This window comes from Camellia sinensis, chromosome 10 (assembly GCF_055761805.1).
Source record: "Camellia sinensis isolate YWXY chromosome 10, ASM5576180v1, whole genome shotgun sequence".
Taxonomy (NCBI): Eukaryota; Viridiplantae; Streptophyta; class Magnoliopsida; order Ericales; family Theaceae; genus Camellia; species Camellia sinensis.
Window position 1 is genome coordinate 57,499,608 of NC_138970.1, and position 17,773 is coordinate 57,517,380.

Below are 17,773 nucleotides of genomic sequence, written 5' to 3' on the forward strand. Positions count from 1 at the left end.
ATTTAATCAATTTTTTTGAACTTTTTAGATCTATTTAATTTAGACACAAGCAAAAAATATAAAATTTATACAAAAATCTTTAAAAAAAATTATTGAATATAACAAACTATAAAAATGTATTAAATTTTTGTGTTTATTTTTATATTTTTTGAATTCAATGAATTTTTAAAAGATTTTTATATAAATTTCATATTTTTTAAGTATATTTAAATTAAGTAAATCTAAAACTTAAAAAAAAATACTAAAAAAAAAATACTAATTAAAAAGTCAAAAACTGTTTTTAAAAATGCCAAAACAAAATTTTTTGGGTTACATGAAGAGGTTAAGGTTTTTCTCTATTCTATGAAAATCGATTGGACAATGCAATTTACTTGCTCTTAACACACCGAGCCTACTTCAATAGTTAGAATTGTTTATTTTATATGTCAAGAAGATTATTATTTTAAAAAATAAAATTATTCAGACATGGATAGTTGTATGATCGGATCATAAAATTACGTCAATAAAAAAATGTATTTTTAAATTTATATTTACTATATATTTTTTTCAATGATTTTATAATTTATTCATGTGAATACGAATGATCGATTAATTTAATTTTTTTACATGAATAATTTGCACAATAAATTTTACAAGATGAACAATTACAATTACCAAAATGGAATATACACCCAAAAAAATTATCGAAATGGAGGCTGAGTAGGCCCATAAATAGAAGACCATAGGCTCAAAGAAATTACTAGTGAGGTATTTTAATAGTTACTTATTTTGTCAACATGAAATTTTAGTTAAAAAATTAAAAATTATTACATAAAGAAAAAAATTTCCTATTTTTTTGAATATTTTTTTTATAAAAAGTTAAAAGGGGATTTTTTTTAACATCTCGATATTAAAATTTTATAAGATAAAAGACATACAATATTTTCATAATAATTAAGGTCCTTTAACATTTTCACAGAGAAAATTTAACTCAAAGAAATTTCACCCCACTTAGAGAAATTTCAACCCCGACATAGAGAAATTTCAATTTTCACATAAAAATTTCTCTGATTTCATAGTGGCATTTCGAAATTTCTCTCATATGATCATAGAAATTTTTTATTGAGGGATATTAGTTAATAAAAAAAAATCTTGGATCTCTCCTACTACACAAAGTTGGAGAGGGATCTTTCACTAAAAACTATTTTACAAAACAACCCTTAATTGGTCTGCTTTTTTTCAAGTTTAGATTTGAATTTGAGAGGACTTAAAGGGTTTGTGGGGCTCACAACGAGTCCCATTTTGATGATCTGAATTATTTATTTTGTAAGACTCTCCAGGTATAAATATCATAAAAATAATAAGTCGATTTGATAATCATACCATTTTCATTTTATTATGTTTGTCTCTGAAAAATGGATAACAAATATATTTTTAGGCAATTTATATTGATCTTTATGTCATTTTGGTTCCTGCAATTTCAATTGGCTCGATATTGATCATGAATTTACAATTTTATCTTAATTTGATCCAATTGATTATAAGATATGTTATGCTTTCATAAGTGAAATTGTAAATATATTTAACTTAGTGATTTAATCTTAACAAACTCAGTGACTATTTTTGTTCAAAAAAATTAATCGACATTATCAATTAGAGTAAATTGGCACAAAATCTAATATTAAGAATCAAAGTCGAGTTAATTAAAATTATACGAATCAAAATGATATAAAGAGAAAAATACAGGACTGCTAATATAATTTATCCTATATTTTTTAAAATAAATAATTCATATTTTATAAAAAAAATATAATAAAATAAAATAATTACAATTATAATTATTAAAATAATTTATTTATTTTATAAATAAAATATCTTATAAAATGAAGAAAAATGCTTGAGACTCTCATTTTTTGGAATCTCCCGCAACCCCTTTTGAATCTTCACCATTGATGTAGGTGTGGAACCCATTATGTATGTGTGGGGCGGGGCTCACACCATCAATGGTAGAGATCCAAAGGGAGTTGTGAGTCTTTAAAAAAAAGAGGTCTCAATTATTGTTGTAAAATGAATTATTCATATAAGCCAAATGAGATCATTACGGATTCATGTGGCATGAAGGTTTGGGGTGTGTTGGGTCTATTTTAGTCATAAAAAGATAAATTAAACTTTTTAATTTAACAAGATAAAATATCACATTTAAATTATAATTATTTCATTTTTTCTCTTATAAAAAAAAAATCCATTCTAAATAATTTTTTTTAATCCCAAACTAAAATACTTTAAAAATTAAAAAATTAAAAAATTAACCCCCATCTTAAACGAAAGCTAAAAGACAGATAGTTGATTGAGAAGAGGTGGGTGGGTGGGTGGGAGCCAATTCAGTTATTACCGAGTGAGGCTTTAAATGCCCCCATTCATTGTAACCTATTTAATACCCACAATGCTCCAAACCAATACCCACAATTTCACAACTATCGCCTCTCTCTCTCTCTCTCTCTCTCTCTCTCTCTCTCTCTCTATATATATATATATATAGAGTCTAGAGATACATAACTGGGCGTTTTTAGAAGTATAAGCTATTGATTGATTTTGAAATTGGGAGTTTTAGGAAATGGGTATCTTCTCATTGGTGACAGGAATGCCAGGGCCAAGTGGGTTTGGATCAGCTTCAACTGCTGAACAGGTTTCAGATGGGATTGATGCAACCAACCTCACTGCCATTGTTACTGGTTAGTTACTTTTTCATAACAGCCATACATGTCTCTATCATCATCATCATCATCTATTATTAATTTTCTATTTTTAGATGATTTGTTCAATTCATGTTTGTTTACATGGGTTTGCATTTACCCTTCTATTTTATATATATGGATTTTTTAACGAAAAAGATCAGAAATTTTAAATATTTTATTAAATATTTTATCTTGTAAATTCCAAACATGAGATATTTATAATAAAATATTTACCTTAGCAGTACTCTTGTTTTAATCGAGTATGTCCTCTGCATGTTAACAACAGTGTTAGGGACCACACCTCCACGTGAGGGACTGTGAGAGTAAGGTTGAAAAAAATAATTTTTTTTTTTTTTTTAAACCAATCAAAAAACGGTAAAAGTGGCTGAGGCTAAGGCATTTTTCGCATGTTAATTATTGTCTTGGGAATGCTGACTAATAAATGTTAATTATCTTTTTCTTCATTTCTTTCTTCATTTTTTTGTTTTTGTTTTATTGACTCTCCATTTAGTAGTTCTCGTCCCCGTCTTATATATATCTGATGATTACAGTGGCCTATTATCAAACTTAAAAAGGAGAGTAAAAAACAAATTTAGAGTAAAATACAAATTTCAAATTAACTCATTACATATTTTGGTTTATTTTATTTTATTTTATTTAAATTTTATTCATGCATAAAATTATCAAAAAAATAAAAAACAACTCAAATCCTAAAATATCAAGAGTCCTAATTTCAAATTCCACTCACCATTTTCAATCTTAAAATAAAAAAAAATATATATATATATATATATATATGTATCCATTTACCTTTTTTTCACCATATCCACCGGATCACCACTACTACTTCCACCCACCAACACCACTCCTGCCTCCACTACTCACAATCACCCCTCTCCTCCCTGTTGCTCCATCTACTATGACCCCAACCCCCTCTTTGTTGCCCCCAACCATCCCTTGTTCTTCTTAAAACCCGAGATCTCTCTCTCTCTTGCATGCAGAAGGCTGCGTGGTGATGGTCGAAGTTGGTGGTTGGGTATGGAGTTAGGGTTTGAAAGATTTGGGAGTGTCAAGAGAAATAACATTATGTTTGTAACATGAGAGAGAAGAAAAAAAAATAATTATGTCAGTTATGAGAGAAAAGAAATAAGAAAAAAATTGTAATTTCTCTCTAAGGATAAAGGATAGAATTAGGAGAAAATTATAAGAGCCATGTCTTATTTTATACATAAAATGGCTTCCCAGTATGTATCTCATTCTTCTCTCATTTTGCACTCTTTTTATTTTGCACCAAAAAAACCGGAATTGGTGTGGCTGCTGTGCGGGGGTGCACAGCAGCCACTGCTGTGTAGCCATTTGGGCCTTTTTTCGGGGTCCATTTTGATAATCTGAACCGTTCACATTTTAGAATATATCAAGTAGAACATATTTGTAAAAAATCAAGTTAATCGGATATCGTTTACCCATTCATTCACTCACATTCGTATTTATTTTAATACTTCAAATTACAATTGTTATTTATTTTTGTAGATACAAATGTGAGTGGATGAATGGGTAAACGATATCCGATTAACTTGATTTTTTATAAGTATGTTCTACTTGATGTATTCTAAAATGTGAATGGTTCGAATTATCAAAATGGGCCCCGAAAAGAGCCCAAATGGCTGCACAGCAGTGGCTGCTGTGCACCCCGCACAACAGCCACCCCAATTCTAAAAAGACCTCATCCTATTAGAAATTACTTCTATGATATTTGAATTTTTTTATGTATATATATAATTTATATATATTATATTGTACATATATGTGTTTTTATGTATATGGTGAAATTTTTTTATTTGTCTTTTGACCCATCATGAAATCCTAATTCCATTCTTGTTTGGATAAATACGAGAGAAAATAAAAGAAAAAAACAATCACTGTGTTTGGTTTGAGTTTTTTTGGATTAAGTTTTTTGAAAACTGAGTTTTTTGATTTTCGTATTTTTTTATTTTTAGTGAATATTTTTAAAATTTTAAACATGTTTTTTACTTTTTTAGATGCACCTTACTTAGATGTATCTAAAAAGTAAAAAAATTGTGAAAAAATATTTTTAAAAATTAAGAAATACATAAAAATACAAAAAATGTACTAAATTCTTGTATTTTTGGTATTTAGTGAATTGTTTTAAAAAAAAATTTACAATTTTTTTACTTTTTAGGTGTATTTATGTTAGGTGTGTCTAAAAAGTAAAAAATTTGCATAAAATATTAAAAAAATTCAGTAAAAATAAAAAAACACAGAAAATAAGAGTGTAGAATTTTCTGAAAACTGTTTTTAAAAAATGGGAACCAAGCAAATGATTTCTCTCTTATCTTGTTTGGTTAAGTTATATAAAAGAAAAGAAAAGTAATAATATCATGTTATATTACCAAATTAACTTTTTATAAGTGTTAGTCTTTTTATTTTTCCTATATCTAAATGGATAGTTTTGGTGTTATAACACAATATTATTTAATTGGTATATTTTCTCTCTCAATCTCTTCAATTTTGTAGAGATTCAAAATAAGAATTATGAGATAAATGAGTTTTTCTCTATTTCTTTTAATTTTACTCAATTTCTCTCCTCTTTACTTATCCAAACAAGTGATATGAACCAACGTAAATGCATTTTTTTTTCTTTTCTTCCCAACTCACCCAATCCAAACAGCTGTAAGAGGTGAGAAATGAAGATATGTTTGAAAGTATAGATAGTGTAATGAGATAAAATTTTTTTTTTGTTGTTGAAGGGAATGCATCTAGAAAGTGGGTGTAATGAACACTTTTTGTTGTGTAAATAGAAGTTCCCTCAATCTGTTCCTTTCCAACTCACTCAACCCAATTGGTTTTTCTGGAAGAGATACTATGTCACTAATTTTTTGTCACCATTTTGTAACACCAACGGCGTAGATATTTATGATTGATTCCTTGTATGGACTTAACGAAGACAAGTAATATTTTGTTATGTACCCTAATGATATAAAACGATGAAAAGAAAACTTAATATAACAGCCCTAGAATTTTGTTCATTTGCTTTTGGTTAGGGAATTAAGCTTCTTGCAAATGAGTTCTAATTTCAACATTTATGTGTGACTATTACTCCAAATTGCAAATAGGTTTAGTCCTTTTCCCATGGAATAGTTTGGTTTTAGAATTCACTTTTCAGAAAATTAAAATTATTTATTTTTCATATTTTTTTGTTTGCATTGAATATTTTAAATATTTTAAGAATTGTTTTTAGTTTTTAAATATATCTAACATAAATACACTTAAAAACTATAATATTTGTGAAAAAAATCTTTAAAAAATTAACTAAATACCAAAAATACCAACAACAGAAAAAATTATTGATTTTTTTACAAATATTTTACTTTTTAGGTACATCTAAAAAGTAAAAAATTTGCTTAAAATTTTAAAAATATTCACTAAAAAAAAAATTACAATTTTCATAAAATTGAATTTAGAAAATTAAAACCAAACAAAATATCACTACCTCCAAAAGGGTCCTCACATTTATTATAATCTATTTAAATTTAGTGTGAATCAACAATGGAAAAAGGGTAAGGTGTGATTGGATCTCATGTCCTTTTTTTGTCATTTATATTTTTAATTATTCAATCCCATGTTTCTGGTGCAACAACCTACCGACCCTAAAAAATTTCTATTAATGTCACCTTGTTTCATTTCATTTAAAGAAAAATTGCAAATTTCCTTTTTCTTTTTCTTTTTCTTCTTTTCTTTTCTTTTCTTGTGTGTGTGTGTGTGTGTGTGAGAATCTGATTATGTAATTTGATGAAAATTAACAACGGAAAAAGGTTAGGCGCTATTGGATCTTATATCTTTTTATTTTTTAATTTATATTTACAAAATACAGTTTTTTTTTTAATCATCATGTAAAAACATATTTATAGGAACATTATGGCTTTTTTTTCTTTCTTTCTTTCTTTTTTTTTTTTTTTTTTTTCAAAGCTCTAGCTCTCCCTAGATTTTAGTTTATTATATTTTGGCCTCGTTTGGGAAGTGGCTATTTTAGTAGGCTATTTGGCTTTTTTAGTAGGCTATTTTAGTTTTGTGTTTGGGAAGATGAGATGAATTTTTAGTTGGGTTCTTGTATTGGAAAGTGTGTTGAAATGATGTTTAAATTTAAAATGACAAATTTGTCCCTAACTTTTTATTTTTTAAATTGATATCAAGGGGTAAAATGGTAATTTTCCCATTGATGTATCATTTTCCGGCTGTGAGCCTACACTGTCCAGCGTAGTGCCTATTTTTTTTTTTTTTTTTAAAAAAGCTGTGAACAGTGCCACTTTTTGGCTTATTTATCAAATGAGGCTATAATAGCCTCGTTGGCAGCTTCCCAAACAGCGCCTTTATATTTTTCAAACATTTTAGGGGGAAAAAAATTTGAAACTATTTGGATCACTAAATTTACCGGAATGAAAAATATATCATATATCGAAACGTCTGTTCTAAAAAAATCACTATGGTATTTAACACTTTCCGATAACATTGGTTCAACCATTGAATCCAGAAACATTTCTGCTAGAAATGAAGAGAGTTAAGGCTAAGCCTATTGAGTGTAATTTACATTGACTGAATTCAATATTCTTTAGTTTGTTTGTGATCAAATTCTAAATGAAAAATTAAAATCAAGTGCAGGAGGGGCAAGTGGGATTGGCTTGGAGACTGCAAGAGTTTTAGCTCTTAGGAATGCCCATGTCATTATCGCAGCGAGGAACATGGAAGCTGCGAATGAAGCCAAACAGCTCATTCTCAAAGACAACGAAAATGCTCGTGTGGACATCCTAAAACTCGACCTCTGCTCAATGAAGTCAATTAGAGCCTTTGCTAACAACTTTAATGCTCTTAATCTTCCGCTCAACATCCTAATGTTATCTCTCTTGCTCTCTCTTTAATTTCAAGTCATCAAATCTCTGTTAATTTTGTGTTGTTAATGAAATGATTGGCATATAATTTCAGAAACAATGCCGGCGTTATGTTTTGCCCCTACCAGCTATCCGAAGATGGAATAGAGATGCAGTTTGCAACAAATCATCTTGGTACGTAATAGTATGCATGTCTTCATTGTTGATTAATTTGTTCAATTAACGATCTTTAAATTTTAAATTCATCGGTTATTTCAGGTCATTTTCTTTTAACAAACTTGCTCCTTGACAAAATGAAGGACACGGCAAGAGCTACAGGTATCGAGGGTAGGATTGTGAACCTGTCGTCAATAGCCCACCTCCACACTTATGAAAAAGGGATTCAATTTGATAAGATTAACGATCAAGATAGGTATAATTCAAAAGTGGTTCCTTTTCTTGTTGGGGATTCACAGTTTAATACATTTGTGTAAACCTGTTTTTATGCAAAGCTAACATGGTTTTTCTGTTCATTTGCTGTGTCAAATAAGTTATTCCGACAAAAAGGCATATGGACAATCCAAATTAGCCAACATATTGCACGCCAACGAGCTCTCTCGTCGCCTGCAGGTGATTCAGCTATTTTTAACCATATGATCTGTACAAAATAAATCTTTTTTAGTGTCAACCTCCCTTGTACATATGGTTTTAGGAGCCGCAGTGAATTGAATCATGTCGGACAATTCAATTTCATGTTAGCACCACTTATAAAAATTTCCTTGGGCCTTTCCTCATTTCTACAGAAGAATACACTTGTGTGGTCAGAAATTTCTCAGTTTCATTGGCTAATCCGTGAGAAGCTGAAACCAAAATGTCTGTTTTCACACTAGGCAGTGACAAACATGACAGTAATTCAATCATGACATTATGAAAAACTAGAAGTTAGGCTCCCTAGCGGGTGGGGTCTCCTATGGTTTGTCACGCACTAATTGCCCCCTCCTACCTTGTTTTGTTCACTAAGGAAAAAAAAATCAGGAAATGGTAAATTCAGAAAAGATGATGAATTTTTCATGAAATTTTTGCCATATTGATTTCTCTTGCACTACAAGTGTTATAGATGGATCATCCTTACTAAGTGGTTCAGCTCATTACATTATTCGAAGATTATCCCTTTTTTGGGTCCATTGATGATGGGGCTACACAATGGCGGTTAGCCCTTTTGTTGCTTGTAACCCCCCCTTCCTAGGTGAAGGTGGGATTCGATTCTCCTAGGTCTCTGGTACCACTTAAAATTTGGAATCTTTGAAAATCATAGTGATTTCTAATTAACATTTCTTTGATCTAAATTTATCTCATATGTTTCTGAATTCTGACTATATTTCTTTACTTGTGATGCAGGAAGAAGGTGCAAATATTACAGTCAACTCAGTGCATCCTGGGTTAATAATGACAAATCTCATGAGACATTCTTTCTTTCTAATGAGTATGTACTTCATAGGAAAAAAAATATGTGAATACAAAAGGGGGAAGGCTAGTCAAATTGTTTCAATTATGGTTTTTTTTTTCCTTGCCTTTTTTTTTGCAGGTCTTTTGAAGGTATTCACTTATCTCTTATGGAAAAACGTCCCACAGGTAATCATTCCATCCATCAATGAGAGGGAAAAAAAAGGGACAATTCCTTTAGCATGTGTTTGGGTTAAGAATTTGGAGAGGAAAAGAAAAAAATAAGAAGTGAAGAGTGAAAAAATTTAACTTATATTTTATTCACTTTTTTCTTCATTTTTCTTTTCCCTATGCAAATCTCTCAAATCTTTGATCCAACACAACATTAATGGAGTAGTAAAAATCACAACGTATTGTCTTGCCTTAGTGGTACTGGTGCCGCTCTGGAATAGACCATGTCAGTTCACTTCGAGTGAGGTTACACCAATAAAGAGTATATATGTAGTCGAGGGGTGCAAATAAGTACGTATTTTATGTAACTTTTTCTAATCATGGTGGGACTGCAGCAACGTTGTATGTAGCTCTAATTTCGGGTTAGTTACATAAATTTTTTATTCTTATCTGCGCATGAAATTTACAATTTTTATGCGTTTGTTTTCTTTTGTTTTTTTGTGTCTCACTAAACTCGGTTAGTGTTGTTCAAATTGTATATTTAAATAAAAATAAATAGATTTATAGTAAATTAAATTAGAAAAACACATAACAAGAAATCATGAGATATTACATCTTGATGAACAGAAATACATATAACAAATCAAACATTGAAATGAGAAAAGAAAGCAAACCAAAGTCTATGCGATATTACAGTCTTCTTAAAACAGATTCACCACCTCACCGTGGGTGCTAGAGGTATGTTGGCATTTATCTTCCAGAATACGACGGTTAGAAGCACCTTCTGTTTAGCTCCGTGAACTGATAATGACAGTATTCTCTCATACAAGAAGAAAAATATAGAAGCAAACTGACTATCACTTGAGAGCAAAGAAATTCTGTGTTGACAACCAAAAAAGTTGGTTTCTATTTTATATACAAAGCGGGAGAGAGGAGGAGCTTGATGCGGAAATGGTTTGGATCGTATGTTAGAATTACGAGTCTCGTCAAGAAAACCCTCCGTCAATGGAGAAGCTACTAGAGTTTCTCAATATTTATCCACACTCAAAATTTCTAGGCTTTCAAATGGTAACCCTAAGATAGATGAATAGAGAGAAAACTTATTGCGATGTCTTCACAATGTTGAGCATGAGTCTTTAAATAGGCATATATGACAAAGCCATGTGTACTTCATGGTGTCTAAGACCATGTGTCCCTCATGGTTAGGCCATGTGTGCCTCATGGTTTCCAATATCATGTGTCCCTCGTAATTAGGCGACACCATATGTACCACATGGTTTCTTACATTAGGCCACACCATGTGTTATATGCATAATTATCATTTCTCAATCTCTCATTCATGAGGCAAACTTTATGAGACAAATTCTTATTCAATTCTTAATGATTTTTTATCATTTTTTTTGTAGTGTAAAGATCTTATTATAAAGAATCTAAATCCATTTGATCTCACCTCAGTTGATGATTGAGACCTATTTTAATTTCACATTAAAGTCACCATAAGATCATTTTTTTTCAACAATTAGGTGTTACAACTTCCTAACACTAACTTAAGTTAGAAAGAGTACATGTGAGTGAAAGTGTTTTGTGATTTATTTGGAAGATTCATCAAATAAAAGTTTTCAATCTAGGCCTAGTACCTCTATTATCGGCTGCTAACAATGACTTACTTCATTTTCATTTTGTTTTGCAGGGGGCAGCCACAACGTGCTACGTCGCGCTCCACCCAAAGCTGAAAGGTGTGACTGGAAAGTATTTCCTGGACTGCAACAAGTGGCCGGCAAGCGAGTTCGCCACAGATGAGGCGTTAGCGAAGAAACTGTGGGATTTCAGCAACAAGTTGGTTAATTCAGCTCAAAACCTTTAAAATCATCTGCTTTCTCTGCTATCCTATGAATCTCCTCCCTATCCATAGTAGGACTAGCTTGATTTGGGTACTTGAGCTTCTGTTAGTTGATATTGTTTATGTTAAAAGATTTGCATCATGATGACCTGTTTGTCAGCATGACTACTACTCCTTAAGATGTAATTTGTGTAAACTATACTTGACAGTTATGAAAATTTAAGAATAAAAAAATGACAACCTCACCCTATGCAATGACCACATTCGCGGTAAGTAGGGCAGTAATGTCAACGAAGTTGTTTAAGTTTGACTTGTATATTTAACGAGTTTCAAAATATATTTAAACTTGACTTATTTAGATAATGAGCCGAAGAAAAGTAGCTCAGTTTTTAATAGTACCCATAACCTGATCGACCCAAGCAGTGAGTTGTTCAAATTCGATTTAATAACTTAATGAGTTTTAAAATATGTTTAAACTTTACTTATTTAACAAGTTAAACATAAATCGAATTTGAATAATTTGATTCGTTTAACAATTCTAACGGTAAGCACATGATGCGACATATCCTCAACCATTAATACTAGTGGCGAACACAGTAGTGAGGATGGGGAACATAAAATTCTCGTTAAAAAGAAATTGCATTTGTCCTAAAGAATCACCGTCTCCTCCAAGACCTAAATAATTTTACCTTGACCTTCGTATAAAAAAAAAGTGTCATTTAACTAGGACAATGGGTTTCACATGGACTACACTAATATCTATAACTAGGAATCTAAAAAGGAAAAATGAGAAAATTTTAAAGATTGCGAGTTCAATAATTATATTTTATTCTTAAATGATTAACATTTCAGGAAATATGAGATTCTAACGAGAGAGTGAGCAAATTGAATTCCTACTCTATTTGAAAATGAGATTCTTGCTTAAACAGCTAATCAAGAATCATTATTTTATTGTAAACTGTTCTAAACACTAAAATCATGTTTCTCAGAAGAAAAAAAGAAAAAAAACACTGGAATCATGGGATACCAAAATTACATTTTCATCCTTTTTCAAGATTCTTGTCATGTAAATAATCATAGTCATTACTAGCAAAAACTTGAAATTAAACCTTCTATATTTTATGAATGGGCATCTATCCGATGACCGCCACAACCGGTTAAGCATAGAAAGGTGTCACTCTACCCACGATTTATATAGCTTGGCATTGTGATCGGAAGGGATTGAAATTTACGATTTTGTGTTAAGTGATTAAAAAATATGAAACGATATAAAAATTTGTAATTAATCTAAGACATGACCACGTAATACTCTTAGACAGACCAATAATTTTTCCTTCACAGAGAAGTTCGATTATGCTCACAAAGTGGAATATATGCTAAATAAAGTGGTTAGGTCAAATATAAACACTATTTTATTAGGGTGATTTACAGGTAAATCCCGTTTTAGCAAATAATGGTCCATTAAGTCCTAGTTCAAAAACTTTTAACCAGTAAGTCCCATAATCCATTAATATGACGAAACTACCCTTAACAAATCAAAACACAAAACAAAAATCGCAGATTCACGATTTCATTCACAGTTCATCCCGCCATTTCTCACCCTCACAGATTTCATTCTCACCTTCATCAATTTCGCCTCACATTTCGTCTTCCTTCATTAATCTCGTCTTCCTTCATCAATCTCGTCTCAGATTTCACAAAAACAAACTAGATCATCAAACATTCAAACATCCGAAAAACCAAAAATGGTGAAAACAAGTAAGATTCAAGTATCTTAAACCCTAATTTTTGCGAAATCTTTCATTTTCGAAACTTTTGTTTTTCATTTCCATTTCAGCTTGAATGTTAAGTTCGAAACTTTCATTTTCGAACCTTTTGTTTTTTATTTCCATTTCAGCTTGAATGTTGAGTTCGAAACTTTCATTTTCGAACCTTTTGTTTTTTATTTCCATTTCAGCTTGAATGTTGAGTTCGAAACTTTTGTTTTTGTTTTTGTTTGTGAATCTAAGAACATTCATTGTAATGCCACAAAAATCATGTTCACTTGCTTTCTATTTAGGTTTCAATGTTGATTTTGGTGCGATTGCTGTGAATATTCTCACATTCTTAGTGAATTTGAGTGAAAAACCCTAATTAATCATGTTCCCTTGCTTTCTATTTAGGTTTCATTGTTGATTTTGGTGCGATTGCTGTGAATATTCTCAGATTCTTAGTGAATTTGAGTGAAAAACCCTAGTTAATCATGTTCTCTTGCTTTCTGTTTAGGTTTCATTGTTGATTTTGGTGCGATTACTGCGAATATTCTCAAATTCACTTCTTAGTGAATTTGAGTGAAAAACCCTAGTTAATCATGTTCCCTTGCTTTCTGTTTAGGTTTCATTGTTGATTTTGGTGCGATTGCTGTAAATATTCTCAGATTCTTAGTGAATTTGAGTGAAAAACTCTAGTTAATCATGTTCTCATTCTTTCTATTTAAGTTTCAATGTTGATTTTGGTGCGATTGCTGTGAATATTCTTAGATTCTTAGTGAATTTGAGTGAAAAATCCTCGTTAATCATGTTCCCTTACTTTCTATTTAGGTTTCATTGTTGATTTTGGTGCAATTGCTGTGAATATTCTCAGATTCTTAGTGAATTTGAGTGAAAAACCCTAGTTAATCATGTTGCCTTGCTTTCTATTTAGGTTTCATTGTTGATTTTGGTGCAATTGCTGTGAATATTCTCAGATTCTTAGTGAATTTGAGTGAAAAACCCTAGTTAATCATGTTGCCTTGCTTTCTATTTAGGTTTCATTGTTGATTTTGGTGCAATTGCTGTGAATATTCTCAGATTCTTAGTGAATTTGAGTGAAAAACCCTAGTTAATCATGTTTCCTTGCTTCCTATTTAGGTTTCATTGTTGATTTTGGTGTGATTGCTGTGAATATTCTCTAATTCTTAGTGAATTTGAGTGAAAAACCCTAGTTAATCATGTTCTCTTGCTTTCTATTTAAGTGTCAATGTTGATTTTGGTGCGATTACTGTTAATATTCTCAGATTCTTAGTGAATTTGAGTGAAAAACCCTACTTAATCATATTCTCTTACTTTCAATTTAGTTTTCAATGTTGATTTTAGTACCATTGTTGTTAATGTTTTCAGATTCATATTGAATTTGAGTGAAAAAACCCTAATTAATCAACTTCTGTTACTTGCAATTTAGGATTCAATGTTGATTTGGGTACCATTGCTGTTAATGTTCTCAGATTCTTACTGAAATTACATGAAAAACCCTACTTAATCATATCCTATTACTTTCAATTTAGGTTTCAATGTTGAGTGTGGTACCATTGCTATCAATGTTCTCATATTTTCAATCAATTTTAGTCAAAAACCTTAGTTAATCATATTCTATTAGTTTCAATTTAGCTTTCATTGTTGATTTTGACATGATTCCTGTGAATGTTCTCAAATTCTTAGACAATTTGAGTAAAAATCTTAGTGAATCTTATTCTCTGGTTTCAATTTAGCTTTCAATGTTGATTTTGGTATGATTCCTGTGAATGTTCTCAGATTCTTAGACAATTTGAGTAAAAAACCTTAGTGAATCTTATTCTCTAGTTTCAATTTAGCTTTCAATGTTGATTTTGGCACGATTCCTGTGAATGTTCTCAAATTCTTAGACAATTTGAGTAAAAACCTTTGTGAATCTTATTCTCTGGTTTAAATTTAGCTTTCAATGTTGATTTTGGTATGATTCCTGTGAATGTTCGCAGATTCTTAGACGATTTGAGTAAAAAACCTTAGTGAATCATGTTCTCTTAGTTTGAATTTGGGTTTCAATGTTGATTTTCGTACGATTGTTGTTAATGTTCTCAGATTCTTAGTCAATTTGAGTGAAAACCCGGACTTAATCCATATTCTCTTGATTTCAATTTAAGTTTCAATATTGAGTTTGACATGATTGTTGTGAATTTTCTCAAGTTTTCAATCAATTTGACTGAAAACCCTAGTTAATCATGTTCTCTTGCTTCCAATCTAAGTTTCAATATTGATTTTGCTGCTATTGCTGTGAATGTTCTCATATTCTGAATCAATTTGAGTAAAAAACCCTACTTAATCATATCCCATTCCTTTAAATTTAAGTTTCGATGTTGAGTGTGGTACCATTGCTGTCAATGTTCTCATATTTTCAATCAATTTGAGTGAAAAACCTTAGTTAATCATATTCTCTTGGTTTCAATTTAGCTTTCATTGTTGATTTTGGCACGATTCCTGTGAATGTTCTCAAATTCTTAGACAATTTGAGTAAAAAACCTTAGTGAATCATATTCTCTAGTTTCAGTTTAGCTTTCAATGTTAATTTTCGTACGATTCCTGTGAATGTTCTCAGATTCTTAGAAAATTTGAGTAAAAAACCTTAGTGAATCATATCCTCTTGGTTTCAATTTGGGTTTCAATGTTGATTTTCGTACGATTATTGTTAATGTTCTCAGATTCTTAGTCAATTTGAGTGAAAACCCGGACTTAATCATATTCTCTTGATTTCAATTTATGTTTCAATATTAAGTTTGACATGATTGTTGTGAATTTTCTCAAGTTTTCAATCAATTAGACTGAAAACCCTAGTTAATCATGTTCTCTTGCTCCCAATTTAAGTTTCAATGTTGATTTTTGCTGCGATTGCTGTGAATGTTCTCATATTCTGAATCAGTTTGAGTAAAAAACCCTAGTTAATAATCTTCTCTTCCTTTCAATATAACTTTCAATGTTGATTTTGTTTTTATAGCCATGAATGTCATCAAATTTAGACTTCATGAGAATGACATTGGATTGATTCTTTTAGGGCACATTCTCAGTATTTATATCTTGTCTATGTTGATTTTCCGTACAGGAAAGCAACTCATGAAAACCCCAAGACTAAAAAGTAATGCAAAGAAAATGATAAGAAAGCATAAAAAATCAACTTCAACGGATAAAAAGCAAAAGGGAAAGCGTAGAGAATGGAGATTAACTTTCAGATCAAACATGGGAACAATAGTGAAACTATTACAGCACATCAAACTAAGGAATGAGCATATTAATTGCTTGAAGAAAACCCCATTTTGGGCATTGTTTGATGCAATATTGCAAAACAAGCTGAATTACTAACAATGCAAAAAATATGATGACGTTGCATTGAAAATAATTCAAATATACCAGCCAGGCAGCAGTGGTTCTTTCCAGTTAGGACCAGAAACTGTAAAGCTAACAACATAAGACATCAAGTCCATCTTCGGTATATCTTGTGGAGATGAGCCGATATATCTTGGTTATGGAAATAAAATCAGATCATCATTTCTGACAAGAAAATCCATACAAACTGAAAGGCTATCGAGCACAACCATCATAGACTTGTTGCAAAAAGCATTGAAAGGCAAGAAGAAAGAAGACACTAAAGATGTGATAAGGATGCTGTGTATGTTTACTTGTTTGAACCTTTTTTCCTATACATGGAAGACGTAAACTCAATGAGAAAATACAATTGGGCAGAAGCAATAAGGAACACATTGATGTCTTCAATTGAAAAATACCACAAAAATCCAGCAAAAGTCACAAGATGTGTTATGGCTCTCTTAGTAAGTACATCTTTACTCTATTCTATTAGTTTGTTGTTAACAACAAATAGTATTATTTCTTATTCAAATGATAAAAATTCTTTACATTTGCTTTGTAGTATTGGTTGTGTGAGCACACATTGATCATCCACCCTGAAGTTAGCGAAGCATGCCCAAGGGTGATCAAGTGGAATCTTATCAAATAACATAAACGTATGAAAGTCATATCACTACATCAGCTGACAACAAGACAGGTCACATCCTCATCTCATTTGAATTTCAATTCAAGTTGGGAAAAATCCCTATTTTTATACACTGAATTATTACTGAGAAACTTTTTAGTTTCCTAAACTTCAATTATTTCAAAAACTAATATCTATTGTATGTTGACCTACAGGTAACTACTGCTCAATTCAGTGAGGAAAGTGATGAAGAACTTGATGACACTGAAGAAGAACAAAAAGAAGATGCTGAAAATACTGAAGAAGAAGAACAAGAAGATGCTGAAAAAGAAGATGCTGAAGAAGAAGAACAAAAAGTACAAGAACAAACTTTCAGATCAAACATGGTGACAATAGTGAAGCTATTACAGCACATCAAACTCAGGAATGAGCATATTAATGGCTTGATGAAAACCCCATTTTGGGCATTGTTTGATACAATATTGAAAAACAAGACGAATTGTAAACAATGCAGAAAATATGATGACATTTCATTGAAAATAATTCAAACTTACTAGCCAGGCAGTAGTGGTTCTTTCCAGTTAAGACCAGAAACTGTAAATCTAACAATAGAAGACATCAAGCCCATCTTCGGTATATCTTGTGGAGATGAGCCGATACATCTTGGTTATGGAAATAAAAGCAGATCATCATTTCTGACAAGAAGATGCATACAAACTGAAAGGCTATCGAGCACAACCATCACCAACTTGTTGCAAAAAGCATTGAAAGGCAAGAAGAAAGAAGACAATGAAGATGTGATAAAGATGTTGTGTATATATACTTGTTTGAAGCTTTTTTTCTCTACATCAGGAACACACTGATGTCTTCAATTGAAAAATACCACAAAAATCCAGCAAAAGTCACAGGATGTGTTATGGCTCTCTTAGTAAGTACATCTTTACTCTATTCTATTAGTTTGTTGTTAA

The 17,773-nt window shown here is 30.9% G+C and overlaps 2 protein-coding genes across 3 annotated transcripts; both read left to right on the forward strand.

The window, feature by feature from the left end:
- The first annotated feature begins 2,342 nt into the window (after nucleotides 1-2,342).
- Nucleotides 2,343-11,301, forward strand: LOC114256055 (short-chain dehydrogenase TIC 32 B, chloroplastic). Its single transcript, XM_028195645.2, has 8 exons — nucleotides 2,343-2,711; nucleotides 7,392-7,623; nucleotides 7,713-7,792; nucleotides 7,877-8,030; nucleotides 8,149-8,227; nucleotides 8,996-9,080; nucleotides 9,183-9,229; nucleotides 10,902-11,301. The coding sequence occupies exons 1-8, from the start codon at nucleotides 2,594-2,596 to the stop codon at nucleotides 11,073-11,075; spliced, it is 969 nt and encodes a 322-aa protein (XP_028051446.2). The 5' UTR covers nucleotides 2,343-2,593; the 3' UTR covers nucleotides 11,076-11,301.
- Nucleotides 11,302-13,843: 2,542 nt separating this feature from the next.
- Nucleotides 13,844-17,721, forward strand: LOC114283535 (uncharacterized). 2 transcript variants are annotated; one of them, XR_014343102.1, is made up of 3 exons: nucleotides 13,844-16,644; nucleotides 16,743-16,911; nucleotides 17,021-17,721. XR_014343102.1 is itself a non-coding variant. In XM_082893232.1 (3 exons), the coding sequence occupies exons 2-3, from the start codon at nucleotides 16,839-16,841 to the stop codon at nucleotides 17,360-17,362; spliced, it is 381 nt and encodes a 126-aa protein (XP_082749358.1). In that variant the 5' UTR covers nucleotides 13,844-16,644; nucleotides 16,743-16,838; the 3' UTR covers nucleotides 17,363-17,721. The 2 variants fall into 2 exon arrangements, 1 of the variants encoding a protein (XP_082749358.1); XM_082893232.1 differs by having other exon boundaries at nucleotides 16,743-16,877.
- The last annotated feature ends 52 nt before the right edge of the window (nucleotides 17,722-17,773 follow it).